The 17,532-nt window shown below is 43.0% G+C and overlaps 1 protein-coding gene across 1 annotated transcript; it reads right to left on the bottom strand.

The window, feature by feature from the left end:
• Window positions 1–778: 778 nt before the first annotated feature.
• PTGER4 (prostaglandin E receptor 4) lies at window positions 779–12,412 on the bottom strand. The gene is made up of 2 exons (XM_082783297.1): window positions 11,028–12,412; window positions 779–3,163 (listed from the first exon to the last, which is right to left on the bottom strand). Exons 1-2 carry the CDS (start codon window positions 11,856–11,858, stop codon window positions 2,570–2,572), a joined length of 1,425 nt encoding a protein of 474 aa, XP_082639423.1. The 5' UTR covers window positions 11,859–12,412; the 3' UTR covers window positions 779–2,569.
• Window positions 12,413–17,532: the final 5,120 nt, after the last annotated feature.

Below are 17,532 nucleotides of genomic sequence, written 5' to 3'. Positions count from 1 at the left end.
GCATGAGGAGAGAGACACTGGTGGTCTGTCACCCTAAACACAGGCACAGTTGCCTGGTTCTTTTAGCCAGGCTGCTTCTGAACATCCTTGCTTGCAGCTAAGTGATAGATGGGCTCCTATTTTGTCTTCATGCACTGCCACTGAGTTCTCATAGACAATTCCAGTATTGCTTATGAGACTTTTTAATCTGTAGGTTGATCGTGATTTCTTGAGTTCAGTACTGAGGGCAAGAGGAAGACTTCAGGCTTATTTGTGTTTGCTAAGGGAAAGTGAGCTGCTTACAATGGTCTCTTCTTGCTTAAAAGTCTTCCAGAACACACGCATTTTCCATCAGTAATGCATAGGCCTTATATAAATACTGGACTCTAATACACTGGAGATATTTCCTTCTGTCATTGCATCCAATACCAATAACTTGTTCTGCTGTTTTGTTCCAGCTGTGAAGGTGTGGTTCAGTATTTTTGTAGGTTGCATGGTTGCAGGTGGCGGTCCCACCTTCCTGCTCTGCCAGGTACTGCTTCCTATCTAAGGCAGCAATAGTGTGTTCTGTTTGTTGGTCACTAGTAAGCAACAGACCATGGTTAAGTGATTTAATTGCAAAGAATCCAGGCAGATCTTTATCTGTAGCTCCAGTAGGAGCGTGAGTAATACTGTTCTCCAACTTAATCAGTGCAATATTGGCTTCTGCTGCAAATATTTGTGCACAGATTTAACTTCACTTCCTACATGCGTGAAGGTAAATAAGCACAAGTGCTCACATGTTGAAGGAACACAATGAAGCAGGCCTAAGGTTTAACTGTGTGGGGGTTTTGATTTTTTTTTGTTGTGTGAAAAATTTTCATGGCTCTGTGTCAATGCTCTCAGGGACATTTTCAAAGGAGGCTTCCTCTTGCTAATGGCGGTTGTTCTGTGGTGTTTTGGAAACTTCCAGACCCAAGTATGTTTTGAGAGTAGCTAAGCACAAAGTGTTCCAAATGGGTGGCTTTTTAAAGTGAGGAGTTGGCACTGAATGGCAGACTCTCATAAACTTTTGAGCTCAAGCAGAACATTTTCATTTAATTGTTATCCCCAAAGTGATTTTGGTCAGTACAACTGCTTAAACATACCATCAACATAAGGCTCAAGATTTTCATTACAATAAAGCATTTCACATGAGAACACTTTAAGCAGCATAACATGCTTAGTATTTAACAAAACATCCTCCAAATATCTGTACAGAATTATTTTAGTAAATGGTCTTTCTGGAACAAGACCTACCCCTTACAAAACAAAACACCAGAAGTCCTTTTGTCACTGGTTAACAGCTGTTTTGGGTGATGTCTTTGTCATCAGAACTCTAAGAACAAATAATCTGCAAGAGGTACAAGACCAGAAGATGGTTCTATATAACCTACACTTTTAAATGAAGGTTCTGCTTCCATGTTTTTTTATGTTTATTTGGTGGAATATCAGATTACAGCGTCATAAAATTCTATTTACTATTTAAAGTAAAATGATAAATGTTATGAAAAAATACCTTTATTACATCAGTGATGCTTTAACTAAAGTGAATATTAAGACTATTAACCAGGGGTGGAAAGTTTTAGGCCCTGATATTAAAAGCACTTCTATATGTCCTTAACTTTACATGTAAGGAGTCTCCCTGGCAGCGGAAGGGCTACTCTGATGGGCAACATTAAGTGTGTGCCTAAGTGCGTGCAGAATGTGGGCCGAAGTACTCAGAGAGGAGCAATGTGTTTATACATGGAAACATTCTCAGCACATAAATAAAATCTGGCATTTTAGTATGTACATACACTGATAGAATATTCTTAACTGAAAGGATGTGTTTTCTTTTTCTCAATGGTACATATGTTTCCATTTCACTCAAAGTGTTTATGTATTCTCAGCTAAAGAATTATATCGGCCGTGAATGTAGCACGGATAACAAATCTAAAACAAGAATGTCTTATCAGCAGGCAATACTGGGGGAAGAGAAGGCTGGCAATCATTTCTATATACCTGGTATTAGTAAGAACCCTTCTCATAGAGAAGAATAGACTTTTAAATATTTTCAGTCCTGATACATATACAACAGTAAAAATTCACATTTTCATGCTTTAGTGAGACACTTTAAAATCCTACTGCAGGCAGCTGTCAGAGTAGCTCTGTCCAGTTCCTAGTAGCTGCCTCACATTCTGCTCTAGTACCAGAAGCTTACACTCTTGATAGTTGAGCAGCCACAGGAAAACACAGTTCTACCAGATTTGTAAAGGGAAAGAGAAAGAAAGAAAGTGATGGGTCTTCCTATTTCAAGAGGCCCAGTAGCTCTCCTGCGTCCCAGAACAAGACATGTTCGTGTTTCCAGTCCCATTAGACCTGTCTTGTACAATTTCTGATGGCAGCGCCAATGTCTGTTCCACACAGTCCTCAGTAGTCTAAGAGAAATGTACCCATCACATGGCAAGAGAAAAATAGCCCTTTGGAGCATAGCTGAACCCCTCTCCCCTTGAATAGGCAGAATACCTATCTATTGCACCAGTTTTTCCAGCGTACCGGGAAGGATCACCAGGGTCGATGCCTTTTGTTGCTATATACACTTCTCCGATAAATTCAATGTCTCTGTGGGGAAGGTGACCTGGAGGGGGCTGCCTTTGGATGTGGAGCTGGCCCCACCGCCAGACCTGATCTCATTCACCAGGAAGACGCTCTCGGAGTCCTGCCCGTGTGAAGAGTCTGAGGTCTCTGAGCTGCGCAGTGTCCTTACGGATGTAGTGTCAGACTGAGCCAGGCTCGCGCTGGGGCCGGGAAGCAGCACGCGCCCCCCGACGCTGCTTTCACTTAACTCCGGGGGATAGAGCAGTGTTTGTGAGGTGCTGCTGATCTCCCGCAGCTCACGGGAGATGAAGGAGGGTGACTGACTTGACACGGCGGAAGAGGTCCTGCGGCCATCCACGCAGTTGAAATTGCTCCCCGAGTGCTGCCTCCGGGCCCCTCCAATGCGGCAGAAGAGACACTTGATCTTCTCGATGGCTTTGCTGAGCACAGTCTTGCGGAGGAGGATGTAGACCCACGGGTCCAAAATGGGGTTCACCGAGGCGATGCGGATGGCTTGCAGGTCAGGGTTTTGCCTCACATCCTCCACTAATTCGGGCTGATAGAGCTGGTTCACGAAGACACGGACCTACCCAGAGAGACGGGGGAGGAAAAAGGTGCAATTTTACAATTACATCAGGAAATCAAAGTTTACGTATTGAAGCAGAGATCTTGATTTACATCTGCAGGCTAGAACATGAGAAGAACCTGGCAAAGTAATTTATTTTTGGAAATGGCAAGAAAATCAGAGATTAAGCTGTTGTAAATTGATCTTCCATGCTACAGGTAGGAAAAGAATGGCTCTCTCTCCCTGCTCCCCTCATAATTAATCCTTCAACCTTCAGTTTTGGGCTGCTGCTTTTGCAACTTCTTTGTTGATGGATATAACCCAGGAACAAAGATTTAGACCTGTATCCTGCTTCCTTAGTATATCTCAAGTCTTACGCTATCTGCAAAGGGATATCTGAGTTCACTGAAGAGGCTAATCAGTTCCTCCGGTAGGGGTCTAATAATTGCATGTTTAGAAATAAGCTGAAACCCATATTATAATCCAGGTATGTTAACTTCCAGAAATGAGCCCAGAGCTGTTGATCCCCTAGTTTAGAAATACCTTTTTTCTGGCACCTGTCCTTACTGGAACTGTTTGTATACTTTCAGCTGTTGGTTTGTTGCAGCATGTTTTGGCCAAAAAAATAAAGGAACAAAAAGAAAGGTCCCCTAGTTAGGAGATTTTTAATAGGTCAAGATGATGAGATGATTCCAGCACTGGACTGGACTGGACTGGACTGGACTGGAGTGCTTTGCTCACATACATGAGCCATCATTGGGTTCTACTTAGAAAACCGTAAAAATGCTTATCAAGTAGTTAGGAATTGGAGATTCTGAATCTGCCTTTTGAATTAGCACTTTCAGTTTATCATGCACAAAATTTAAGACAGGATCCTGCCTTCTACACAGAAATGCCTCCTTCATGTTTTTCCTCTGAATCTAAAAAAAAACAACCAAACAGTCCCTATGTCCCTACCCTGGATTTGGGGCCACTTCAGTAATGCTGTTCTAAGGCACAGGCCAGTTCTTTGACATGAGTTGTTGTTATCTTTCCAGTGTCCCTAAAGAGCATGATGTCATATGAGTTTGTTTATCAGTCCCAAATAGCTGCTCTGTTTTGGCAAGACCTACGCAGTGTCCTGCATTTTAGGAAGGCCTAAGAAAGCCACTGAAAAGACGGGATAATGGAACATGCTGTTTAGTTTGGATTTCTTAAGGTAAGTCTAAATAAATGTATTACTTCTCTTTTTATGTGATACAGTAAAAATCTAGTAGCAAAAGTAGGGATGTTTTAAAGTCTCAGGCTTATCTCCTGAAATGAATCAAGGCCTACCTAGGAGAAGGTTACAGGCAAGGAAGAAGACAAGCATTTAAACAACAGCCAAACTAGAACAGCCTCCTTGAGTCATTTTTATAGAAGTTATGCTTGTGATTCCTGGTGAAAAAAATCACAAATCTGTCTGAGAAATTTTCCTGCAGCAGGGCAAGGTGATGGTATTCTGCCTGTCAGGATTCAGAGCTTGAATGTGCTCCAAAGCTACAAACAAAGTATGTTTAAAATAATGTAGAGTGCTTCTTTGGAAGTCCTATGCATATGGTCTCTCTCAAATCAGTGAGTGTGAAACTGGTGATCATCTGTATTTTCTTTCTCAGTACTTTTGTATGGGTTTACGGGTAACAAAACCTTCACACAGAATTCCAAATATGGGAAAATCTTGAATTGATACAGAATTATAATGATCTGAGTTTTACTCTCTGTTACTTTCCTAATTATTTCTAACACTGCAGATGTTTTTTTGACAGCTAATTTACTGAGCTGATTTTTCTGTTAAGTCACACACGCAATTGAAGCGCTTTAAAGCATATTCCTGCGCATGTAGATCTTGTCTGGTTTTTCTTTATTTTTCTTTGTTTTTTTTTTTTTTTTTTTTTTTTTTTCGTTATTTTGCTTGTCTCCAAACTGCTGCCACTCTTATCTGATATCCATCACTACAGAACTCTGTGTACTGCTGGCTGAGAGAAGACCAGTCCCTCCAGAGCCCCAGATCCGTAAGTGCAGTTTAGCAGGCATTCACTGAGGATTCTTTCTTTAAAAAAGGCACATCATTGCTGAAATCTCCTGCCGTGGGCTTTCGGAGGTGGTGTCCAGGAAAGCCTTCCCCTGCCCTGCGCTGAGTGCAGCTTGCAGGAGCGCACCGCTAGGTGGCACAGATGTCCCGCAGTCGCAGCATCCCAGCTTGGCGGACGGGGTACCCGCAGCTCGTGCTGGCTGCTCCCATTCCCACGGGCAGCAGTTGCAGCCAAGGGAGGGACAGCAAATGCCAATGCACTGCCAGTGATAAACACTGCAGGAGGGGATTAGTGCCGGGACTTGCATAAGCTTATGCAAGTAGAGCTGCACTTACTGACACAAGCTCTGAACCTGAAAAGCGGCCGTCAGGTTTCCATAACGTGAAACGCTGAAAAATGAGTTTTTGAGACGACGGCATCAGCTAAACACTGTCCTTGGAATCGCCTTGGCCACGTGTGTGAGATTCCCTCTGCCCCCCATCCCACCCCACAAAAAGAAAAGATAGTAAGGGGTCATAAATACATGAAGAACCAATTTCCCTTAAGGATTTGACCTGCGCCATAACATTTCTTTACAGATGCTGTTCCTTTTTCTGTGCTGAGATTTTCCTTTATGCAAGGGAATGCACCCTGAAGGTGTGTAAATGCTGGTCGACGTATCTAACCATTGATCACGGGAAGGGTACCTGTCCTGAGAGGCAGGAATCCAAAGGACAGTGTTGTGGGAGTGGAGGACTGCTAGCAGCTCATGCTAACTACATGCAGTCATTGCCAGGAATATCAGAGGTGTGACAGGGAGAGGTATTTACTGACAAATTCATGCACATCGCAGAACCAGAAGGCACACTTTGCAGACAGCTGAAGTATGCAGACCAACTTTGGAGACCTGATTTTTATTTTACCTTTTTTTTTTTTTTTTCTTTTTTAAAGTTAGACCTATAGTTACACATCAGTGACTTAATAGTGGGATTGTTCCTTTGATAAGCACCACCTGAAGCTCAAGTACCTGATTCACCTTTCTCTGACTGCCCGGTAGAGTTTACGGAAAGACAAAAATGTCTTTAAGTGCTGACGCTGTGGTTGAAAAGTACAATCACAAATTGCACAGCTTGCTTTATGTTATCTCTGTATGCTTTATTTCCTTGTGACAGATATGTGATGTGTAGGTGAGAGATTCCTAAAATGGATCTACTTATTGAAAACTGTGGACTGTACAAAACTGTTTCAGTTTCACAGAAAGGTGCCACTTTTTTTCTTAGCAGCCCCCCAAAATGTCAAATGCATTTATCAGTTCAGATCTATTGCATGGATTACATATTAATCACAGTATGGTACAAATTAATCTGTGTTGGAATGTCACTGTATGATTTCTTTACAACCTGGTAAAGAAAGAGCATTTATTAATGTATCGTCTACACTAACAGTAAGAGATGTATCCTGTTTTGGCTACAAGTCTTCTGTTACAGGATGAAGCATAATGAAGGATATTGCCTTGCATCTTCTTAGTAAGTCCCATATAAGTGGAATTCATTACTGTGTTAGCTAAGCTGTGCTTGAATTTCTGCAGTTTAAAATCCTGATTAAAGAAGCGAATGGGAACAATTCTAGTCTCAATAGAATGAGGTTTAAATGTTACATCTGCAGCCACAGAATACAGGCAACATATTTTGAAAGTATCTGTGGTTTGTTTGCAGTTGTGTTAAGAAGCACGTTGCTTCATGGTGCACTGAGTTTATGGTGAAGCGATAGGTAGTTGTACATCATAGTCCTGCGTGTTTTGATGCTTTTATTTTTTACTAAATATGAATGTGAATCATGACTTCTATTCCTATGCAGTATGATAAAGTAACTAACATACTTATTGTTCCAGAATAATTAAAGGAGTAGTTATCTTCATAGCTTCTACCTGTCCTCGTAAAATCTCCCCACATACTGATAGGATAAGTTTAAAATCTGTAGAGTAGAAAGCAGGAAACAAGTTTTTCAGCTCCGCAAGCCAATACCCTTTGCCCTTCAAGGGTTTGGTGTCTGCTGTAGCAGATCACTCCGTTGCTCAAAAATCATGCCTGCCACCTTGCTGTTTTTGGCTGCAGACAGCCCCTGTACTTCAGAGACAAGCCAAAACAAAACAAAAGAAAATCCAATCTTTTAGATCAATTAAACACTAAGTTAGAAACCTTTGATTATTTTATATGATCAAATACATGTACATCTTGAAACACAGCATTTTATTTTCAATTTCACTGCAATTCAGCAATATTCAGTGGTTAGGATCAGAAAAAGTCACACACTTAAAAATCTACAAGTGTCTGAAAGACTGCTGGAGTGAACTGGAGTTTGAATACTATGTGCTTATGTACACTCGAAAGAGTTGTTTTTATTTTTTTAAAAGGCTGGCTAGCAATTTCTAATACGTTCTTGACACCCCCCCTCCCCTCCTCATGAAACTCATCCCCTACTTTTAAATATGTCTAATTCTCTTTTCTAAAAACTCACAGATTTTTAAAAGATGAAATAACCAATGTGGAGTGCAGGAAGGAGGCAGCATGCAATTTGTGTATTTTTTTCCGTATTTCATTTTTAAACTATTGTAAGATTCTTCTTCATGCTTTCCACACCACTTTCTGTACACTGAGAACACGTATCAGAAGATTCTTATCTTATTCACATCTTATATCAGAATCTTATATCAGAAGATTTTTTTCTCTAATGATTTTTGTTCAACTTTTTTTTCCTTGATAAATTTGATCAGCCTTTATCTCTGCAAAGTTCACTCAGTGTTTTGTACAATGCTCAATAATTTTGCTATAGTAGCTGTCATTGTAAAATTTTATTGATTTTATGAATAAATCACTAAATCAATAAATCACTCATTATTAAAAATGTCTGTTCTCTGTGACTCAGCTTGCTTTTCTTTAACCACTTTTTAAACCAAGCCAAGCCTTTTCTTATTATTTCAGGTCTATTTAGTATTTTAAGACGTGAAAATTTTTGTGAAACCCTAGTAAATACAGTCTGCTGGACTGCCTCTGTGTACTCGTTTATTGTCTTGTGAAAGTGTTAATTCTAAAAAGTTAGAAGCTTACGTCTCTCTTTCTGAAGTTGCTTTGACTTCAGTGATAGTTTATTCAGCTGAAATCATCAGTAGGAAATCAGCTCATCAGAAAATTTCAGTCACAAAGCAACCTCTGAGCTTGCTTTGTGTATCTGAATCATACCACCACCACCACCTTACTACTTGTATGTTCTTGGTGCCCGCCAGGATCTCCTGTTATAAACGCACCTTTCAGTCTCCTCTGTGGTGAGGGCTCCCTAGCTTAATTCAGAAGAACTCGTCTGCGTCATGAAAATGTATGTGTATATGAGTGATTTTCCTGTCTCTGCTGGTGGCTCTTTCTAAGGATTTACAGCATAAAGGTGTCACTTCTCTGAGCTTATCCTGGAATGCTTAACCTCAGTGCATAAGTAACATAGAGGGCTTAATACACATATGCAGCAGTGCATCACCGTATAAAGAAACATAAATGGGTACAGGTTATTTCCACAGGGGGAGGCAAATGACTGATAAAAGCTGCCTTTACAATGAAGCAGTTTAACCATGCTGGACACTGTAATGATGTATCTATACGTGTTTTAAAAAAAAACTTTTTTTTTTTTTCCTAGTCATGCATCGGAGTGAGGTACGGAAATAGTGAAATGACAATCTTCTACCTCATTTTACATACAGAAGAAATCTGCGGCTTTAGCTGAGAAAAGCTACCATATGTGAGCACTCTCGAGGCAACACCATGCCTTTGTAAGAAGTGAAATCAAGGTCTGAGAGAGCTTCAGAACTTTGTCACCCGCACCTTCACACATGCTAAGGTGTTCACCAGCTACTGTTTAAATAATAAATCTCTCGCCCCACCCAAGTTCATTAATTTTAAGTGTCAACAATCTAGTTTCCTTTCTGGCAATCTCTCCCTCTTGATTTTTTTTTTTTTTTTGAGATTTTATAAAAGCTTCCCTAGCTCCTAATGTATACGAACAATTTCATTTCTCAGTCAGCTGTTCTCTAGCTAGTCCTCCGTGGGATAAGGTTTTGGCTTTTTCCTGACACCGCTGAAGTCCATCAGCTGGTACCCTGCACTGTGTTGTGACATTGCATTTAATTCCCAGAACCCATTCTAGGCATTTACCAGCATCTCTTTTGAAGACAGCATATTGTTATTTTGTGAAGTAGCTGTTACAATATTAGATTAATTGCATTAAGTACTGTGGACCCATGGGTACTCTCAGGGTTTGGCCACTCTACAACCTGATTCCTTCCAGTGTGGCAAGTCGGCTTACCCGTGAGGTTTCTGGTGCTGGACTGCAGAACAGGTTGCGTGAGGTTCCTCGATCTAACACGCGTGCCGCTCAGAGGCAGCCTGTGCACAACTCAAATGGCACGTTTTGATTTCCTTTAGGCGACGAGCAATAAATGGACGGGAAAGTGCCCGGTTATGCCGTGGCACCACGCAAAGTGACACGGCGCTGCGGGACGGGAGACAGCCTTCAGCGACAGCCTGAGCACTGGTGCTCCAGCAAAGCCACACTCCACTGGCTCCTGTTTATGTTAGTAATGTGGCAAAACTGGCCTGACCCTTGCAGTTACACCCTCCTTTGAAGCAGGGGGATGGACTCACTGACCTCTCCGAGCTTTCAGACGTATTTTTCTGAACTTCCTTACTGAGCTGTAGCCTGTTTGTTTCGCATCCCCAGCTGGTCACTTGCTTCTCATGCACATCACAACCCCTCCATGACACTGAGATTGCAGAATAGTTCCTACCTACAATAAACTCCCTGAAAACAATCCATCTTCCAAAAACACTTTCTGTCTAAGAAGCAGTGCTTGGCTCCCTAAAATGTGTTTTGGAAGGTGGCGAGTAAGGCAAGCCAGCTGCTTGTTTAATGTTTCTGAGCCAGAAGGGGAGAGAAGTTCGCCAAGTTTTACTATGGTGGGTGGGAAGCAAGAACTGAGCCTCGAGCTGGTGTGTTTTTTTTTTTGTCTTCCTTTGAGATAAGGTGGAGGAATAGAAGAAAGTAGATCCTGCATGTTCAAGTCAATGACAGTAATTGTAGCAGCTGTTTCAGAAAATTAGCAAATGGTTAGTGGTAATGTTGTCTGGCATTTTGGTATGATCTCTAGCTCCATGTGGGCCAGAATCCTCCAACTCCTATTTAACAGAAAATTACACCAAGCGGCTCCACTGCATTTAGACCTCCAACACTGGGGACCTGTTTGAGGGCTGTAAATGCATGGGATCTACCCCCAGTGTATCCTTCAGGATGGGACCTCAGTTCTGGTTTTGGGCACAAAGCGCTCTGCACCTTGCTGGTGCCATGCGAAGACAACTCTCTCCCCCTGCCAGATCCTACGGACTGCTGTACACTTCATCAGCAGAGTGCCTATTTTAAAAACACAATAAGCATCCAGCAGTGTGGGCCAGCCCCAAACCTCACTCATCACAAATTAATTTTGGAAGTGAACTTTAAAGTGCCTTTAGCTCTCAATAAGACTTGTGCTGTGTGGATTCCAGTTAAACGGTGGAAAATTTGTTAAGAATTTTTGGCACTGTATGTCAGCCAATCAAAGGAGCCTAGGACTTGGGATGAGTGTGTTTCTTTTCTTGTAAATATAAACCAGTACTACTCTCTTCTATCACCATGTATGCATGCTAACTGCACTAAAATTACTCCTAGAGTTTGCGGCACCAGCTAAATGGGATTCTGTCCTACAGGCACAGGCTAGGAGGAGAAAAGATTCAGCAATGTGGGTGATAGAAGAAGAAGGGTTGCACAATGCTACTCACCACCAGAGGAATGGAGCAGATGAGCACCACCAGGGAAGTGGCAATGAGCAGAATAACCATCTGGATCTCTGCTCCGGCCATCCGACGGAAGCTCCGGCGTCTGCGAAAGTCAGATAAGCGGCTGGAGGTGGTGTCTGTCCCCAGGGATGTGCGTCGCATGAACTGGCGGTGCATGCGAATTAGGGCCACGCAGACCAGGATGTTGCAGATCACTGTAACCATGATCAGGAAGGAGCTGAAGCCAGCATACATGTAGGAATACGCTGCATGAGTGGCCTTCTTTGCTCGCCAGTCTATGAAACACCAAGTGTCAGGGTACTGCCGGGTCGATTTGCCGAGCCCCATGCTGGGGAGGGCGCAGAACAAGACGTTGGAAGCGTAGATGGCAAAGAGCGTGAGCCCCGCCAGCTTCTTATCTACGTAATGGTTGTAGAAGTAGGCATGGTTGATGGCCAGGTACCTCTCTATTGACATGGCACAGATAATGCTGAGGCCGGACAGTCCGAAGAAGAGGAGGATGAAGGAGCTGTACTCGCACAGCGCGTCTCCTCCCGGCCAGCGGTTCTGCAGGTAAGTGGCAATAGTGACCGGACTCACCAGGCAGGTCCCCAGGAGGTCGGTGACCGCCAGCCCGCAGACCAGCGTGTAGAAGGTGGTCTCCTTCTGCTCCTTGCGGGACTTGCAGAGCACCACGATGGCGATGAGGTTGCCCACCACGCCGAAGATGAACATGACGGTGGGGATGGTGGGGGGCTTCCCGCCCTCGGCCCCGCCGGCGGTCCCGTTGGCGGAGCCGTTGGCAGGTGGCATGATGGTGGGGCTGAAGGACATGGCTGGGGAGCCGAGGGGAGGCAAGGGGAAGAAAAAAAAAAAAAAAGCAAAGGAGGGATCGGGGAGGAAAAGCGGGGAGGTTGCAAAAGAGGGGGGAGGGAAAGAGCCGGTGTGGTTTAGGCGAAAAAAAAAAAAAGAGGAAGGAAAAAAAAAAAATCGTGAGAGGAGACGAAGCGGGGGCAGCCCCGGCTGGCAGCGGGGCGAGCCCAGCACCGGATCCCCGCGGGTCCCCGCGTCCTTCGCCGCCCCTCTCCCTCTCAGCGGCAGCGGCGGGGGCTCCAGGTGGCGGCGGGGGCGTCGCGGGAAGGTGCCGGAGCGTGGTGCCCGCCGCTCATCCCCTCCTTCCCCCTTCCCTGCCTTCCCTCCGCCTCGCGGGGCTGCGGCTCCTCTCCCCTCAGCGCCGCGCTCCCGCCGAGTTTCGCCGCGGAGGGCGGAGGCGGCCCCGGGGCAGCCGCCGCCGCCGCTCCCCGCCCTCTCGCTCCATTGGCCGGGCGGCGGCGGGCAGGGCCGGCCCGCGGCACCTCCGCCCGCGGCGGGGGCGGCCGGGCGGGAGGGGGCGCCCAATGGCCGTGAGGGGACCGTGAGGGGACCGTGAGGGGACCGTGAGGGGACCGTGAGGGGCACCTGCCGCCGCCCCGTCCCGCCGTGGGGGCGGGTGGCCGGGAGATAAGGCGGGTGGTGCCGCGGGACGGCGGCGGGAGCTGTTGCATCAGGCTGCCGCTGCCAGCCGTCGGCGTTCCTCACCGCCCGTCATCGATGTATTGCTTCGCGCTGGCTCCCGTGCGCGGCTGGTGGCGTTGCCAAACACAGGAAGGGTGTGTGTGTGTGTGTGTGTGTGTGTGTGTGTGTGTGTGTGGTGTGTGTGTGTGTGTGTGGTGTGTGTGTGTGTGCGTGTGCGGGGGACGTGTCGGTGTGTTTGTCTCGAGGGCTCGCTTGAGCTTGACCACAAGGAGATCACGGACGGGAGCTGTGCTGATCTGTGCTGGTCTGATGCCTGGCGCGGCGGCACTCAACGCGCAGCGGTGATTGACGAGACCCTGGAGCAGAAACAGCGGCACGGAGCTCGCACCACGACAGGCAGACACACGCAAAGGTGTTCCTCGGAGAGGAGAAGCACCAGTGGTGCCTGCGCCTGGTCAGGAGCGAGGTGCTCAGACCGCCACACCACGTCCAGCACCTGGCGCTGGCTGGCCGCACGGCCTCGCTCCTACTCCAGATGACATCAGTTACTACAGTGGATACGAAACCCGTGCCCTGAAGCACGAAATTTATATCCTTAAGCAGAACCTCTTCTCTGAAGTAAAGGCAAAACATGTTACCAAAGTCTAATTTTTTTTTTTTTTTTTCCACTCTTACTATCCTCCACCCCCCCGCCCCTTTCTCTAAACCTCTGGCAGTGGTGATGTCACGGTGTGCTGACAGCAGAAATTCTGCCAGGGCAAAGTGCGTGAGGCACTTTTTATCGAAGGGAAGAGGGTGAATAATACCAGTTTTCAACGTTGTGTGAGCAGATGTGGAAAAAAAGGCCACTTTTGTGATTTGATCGTTCAGCATTTTAGTGTTGTTATCTTGCCTCTTGGAAAATAAAGTTCATTCTTAGGAAGTGTAGTTGGTTTTAAAATAACACGTATATAAATAAGCTATACTAGTGGTGGTGGTCTGTTCAGGTAGAGTAAATAGGACTTTATATGATTGGCTGGCATGACAGCTCTTCGAGCCTCTACAAAATCGGAAGAATATTCCGTCATAAACAAAGCTACATGTGGGAGTAGAGGTTGCTCAATTAAGTTTGCCTAATTGTCAGAAACAAATTAGAAGCAGCCCGAAACACTTGCAAAGGAAATGCACAGTGTAATGCACTGCACGATGATTTTTTTTTTCTTATCTTTTAAACAGTTTTCCGGGTGTTGCAGCATAAGAACACCTGGTCTGGGTGTTCCAGGAAAGTTGCCCCTGGTACACAGCAGGCTCTGAATTCAAGCTGTGTAACTGTACGTGTTTTCTCTGTTGTCCTTCTTTCATAAACTGGGACTTTGGTGCTCTGGTATTAGAGGCCATTATATGGGATTAAGTTAACACAGGTGCAGCAGTATAGGAGAAGAATTGCCTGACTTCCCTGAAGCAGAGCAAAGGTTTCTAATACCTAAGGGTAGAGGAAATGATTTGTGCTTCTGTGTTGCTGCTTTTTCTTTGACTTTTTCCTTACCTACAGATCCAGTCTCATGAAATATTTTGACCATCTCATAACAGGTTGTGTGTCTTCAGAAGTCTTGTCTACAGAAGTAGAGGGTGCTCAAGTCTTTTTGGGGGTATGTATACCTGTGTGTCTATGTGGAAGAATGAATGTTATTTTTCATTCTACAAGGTCTGTCTTGCAGTGAGTATACCTAAATAACTGATTAAAAATGCAGAGGATCCAAGGAGACCAGTGAAATAACAACAGAAGTGTAGCTTTGAGTGCAAGGATAGTGAGATCATTTTTTTGAAATAATGTTAGTTCTTAGAGAATATGATAGTTACAGAAGTGTGGTACAGATGTGATTTTACTGTATCTCTCCTTTGTGTAGAAATTCTCAAATAACTAGAAAAACTTAATAAGTTTTAGGAATTTCCCTTAGAATTAATAGTTCTGATATCTAGAACTCATAGTCAAGATGAGAATGATAATCATACAAAAGATTTAGTCTTCAGAGGAAGGAAGACACTTAAAGTGGAACTGAAAAACTAAGAAATTCCGCTTGCAAGGTGAGTAGTCATGCTGTCACAGCAATAGTGTCATGCATTGTAGCACTGAGTAACCACCGAAGAACTTGTATGTGAAAACCGCATAGGTGGCAAGTCAAAATAGCATGAACAAAAACCAAAAGCTTCCGAATGATAATCAAGTATAGAATAAAACTTCTAATTTTAAAAATACTAGATGAGATAACACGATCAGTGGTTTATAAAATGGATGCAAACAATTGTAGTGTATGTGATTTAAATGTGCTTTGGTCTTTACTTATATACACAATTACATGATCACCACATAATAAACAAGACTTTTTAAACAGGAAGCTTATTGACCAGTGGAACAGTTCATTTGGAAATGTTTTTGATTTTTATATTGTTGGTGGTCTTTAAATCAGACCAAGTAAACATTGTGATATCCTATGGCTCAAGCAGAAGCACCAGATTTGCTAACAATGATTAAGATAAACTTTACTTGTCTCAAAGTAATTTTTTTTTCCTGATTTTAGCGGTGTTACAATTGTTAGATTAATACTCAAATACATCAGTGAACTAGTATGGCTTGGTTAGTTGAGCGGTTTAACTGTATAACTATTTGTGGTTGTATTTCTAGCATGGTGAAAGAGATTTAAATTTGCATACTTGGCCTTCCCTCGCCCCTTCCTTTCCCTGTCCCCCCCTTATCATGATGTGGTAAGAGGCTCATAATTACTCAGCATTTCTTGGCTGCCACATGACAGCCTTCTTCAAGCTCCTTTAGCCAGCTGATGGTTCCAAAGCCCTACCTGTGTTGCTCAGAGGGAGTGGAGCTAGACTGTAGACAAATAACCTATTGAAAGGTCTCTAGCATGTGGAGCTCTTTGTAATTTCGACACCAAAATGCCCATGTAGGCTTGTAAGTTGATGTCTTCTTTACTGGAGGTGCTCCTATGAGCTCCGTTTCCAGAGGAACTGCATTTTCAGTGGCTTTGTAAGTTGTGCACTAGAAGTGAATATGCAACAAGTTTTGGAAGCTTTGGCCTGAGTTCTTAACATATTGCAGGCCTGAAACAATGGTTTGCGTGGTAATCTCCCATTAAATAATTCAGGATCAATAACATTCTTGAATTACTCAACAGGTTGTCAACTTTTTTTCTTTGGTGGAAATTTAGCCATGGGAAAACTTCCGTGTTGCATTTTGCTTAATTTTCCTTCAGCTATTCATGCTTTTGATGTATTTTTTTTCAGGGGAAAAAAAAACACAAACAAACACAACATAACATGACATTGTGATGTTGAGATGGCTATTACTAAACTATGCCTGTATGCCAAAATAAAATCATTATTAATAGACAGTGGAAATAGACCAAACCAAATGTTACATAATGATCTTTAATTAATCAATAGGAAAGAAAAAATACACAAGGAGTAAGTTGAAGAAATATTTAAAAGGAAGTGGGAGATCCTGTAGTGTAATTGGAATGGAAATAGCATTGTAAGTAGATACAAGTTTTTATATTTTAAAGCACATAATGTTTTTCTGCCCGCAGATTTTCTTGTAACATCATCACAGGTAATAAAGTATTAGAATTATAAATGCAAGTAAACCAGTATTAGATTTAGATGTATTAAATGTACAAGCAAACCAGTATTAGATTTCTTTTAAGAGTTCCGGTTATTACTAGCCTGACTAGTAATATTACTAGTACTTCTGGTACATTTCCTTTGTACCTGATGAAACAGCTTACTGTACTGGGGCTTTCCCTGAGAGGGGAATGTCCTGTATGAACATCCAGGAAAGACCTGCAAACTGCCACTGGAAGAGGAGCTGATGGGGAGCAGGCATGCAAGGCACCTCTGCGCTCCTGCAGGATACCTACACTCCCAGAAAAGACAGTGTGTTCCGTACTAGTCAATCATGACACTGAAGTTTTTTTTTTCCAGTTTAAATGAAGCTATTAATCTTTACAGTACACAATGATTTTTTCCTCTGTAATAACATTTGTCACTGCAGTGTTATATAGTTTTATTTTAGCAATAATAAAATCTGCATTGAATTAAATACTTACTCTTTTCTCCCAACTCATTTCTTTAGAGCAATACAGTTAAATTAGCTTCTTCCTCAGTAGTTGCTTACTATTTTTTTCTGATTTTTCTAAGATGAACAGAGCTTACTTGTCTTTCAGAGGCCAATGGCATAGAAGGGGTGTTCATAAAAGAGCACAAATGGTTAGTTTTTAACATCTATTTTTATTTTTCATATGTCTAAATAGTTATGGCTAATTCAGGTCTTACCTGATGAATTACAAGTAGACAGCAATGTCCAACAAAAATGCTACAAATTGAATTCCTTTCATGCACAAACTGTTGCATCTTCATTGAAATAAACAACTATATTTTTAGAACATATGCTGGATTGGTTTTGCAGGGAATTTTAGAAGGCATGTTGTAAGTATTGTATTTTTTCGTTTGTTTTGTTTTGTTTTGTTTTGAGCAGCTGGGTGCATGGGGTGTAGGTTTTGTTGTGTGTGGTAGACAGTAGTGGTGGAAGCAGACAGAACCCAGCACTGCACAGGAAGTAGTTCTCTGACAGTTCCTATTGCTGTCTAGTTCTGCAGATTTTCCACGAGAGTGTTGAAGACATAAGATTCTTTCTAAGGATCCCGATTGTAGCTCTTTGATGATATCTGTGTGCCAGAAATTTCAACAGACTTTCTTCTATTTTTTTTCTTTTTTTTTTTCTTTTTTTTTTTTCTTTTTTTTTTTTTCTTTTTTTTTTTCTTTTTTTTTCTTTTTTTCTTTTTTTTCTTTTTTTTTCCAGAGGTATGATAATGGTAAACAGGAGTGTGTTAAACAATCATATCCTGTAACTTTGAAGAAAAACAAAAAAAAACTTCCAACAGTCGTGGAAGTTGCATAATTCATGTAATTTTGTAGCATTCCTTTCCTCGTTGTCATACTTGTC

Source organism: Aythya marila, assembly GCF_965140915.1.
Source record: "Aythya marila genome assembly, chromosome: Z".
NCBI classification, from domain to species: Eukaryota; Metazoa; Chordata; class Aves; order Anseriformes; family Anatidae; genus Aythya; species Aythya marila.
Note: the sequence above shows the minus strand (reverse complement) of the source record. Positions and strands in the feature narration are given on the sequence as shown.

Bases quoted from the DNA above. Each gene is read 5' to 3' on its own strand.
- PTGER4 (XM_082783297.1), bottom strand. From the start codon at position 11,858: ATGTCCTTCAGCCCCACCATCATGCCACCTGCCAACGGCTCCGCCAAC. The intron at 3,164-11,027 runs GTGAGTAGCATT...CTCTCTGGGTAG, and splicing joins TCTGCTCCATTCCTCTGGTG to GTCCGTGTCTTCGTGAACCA.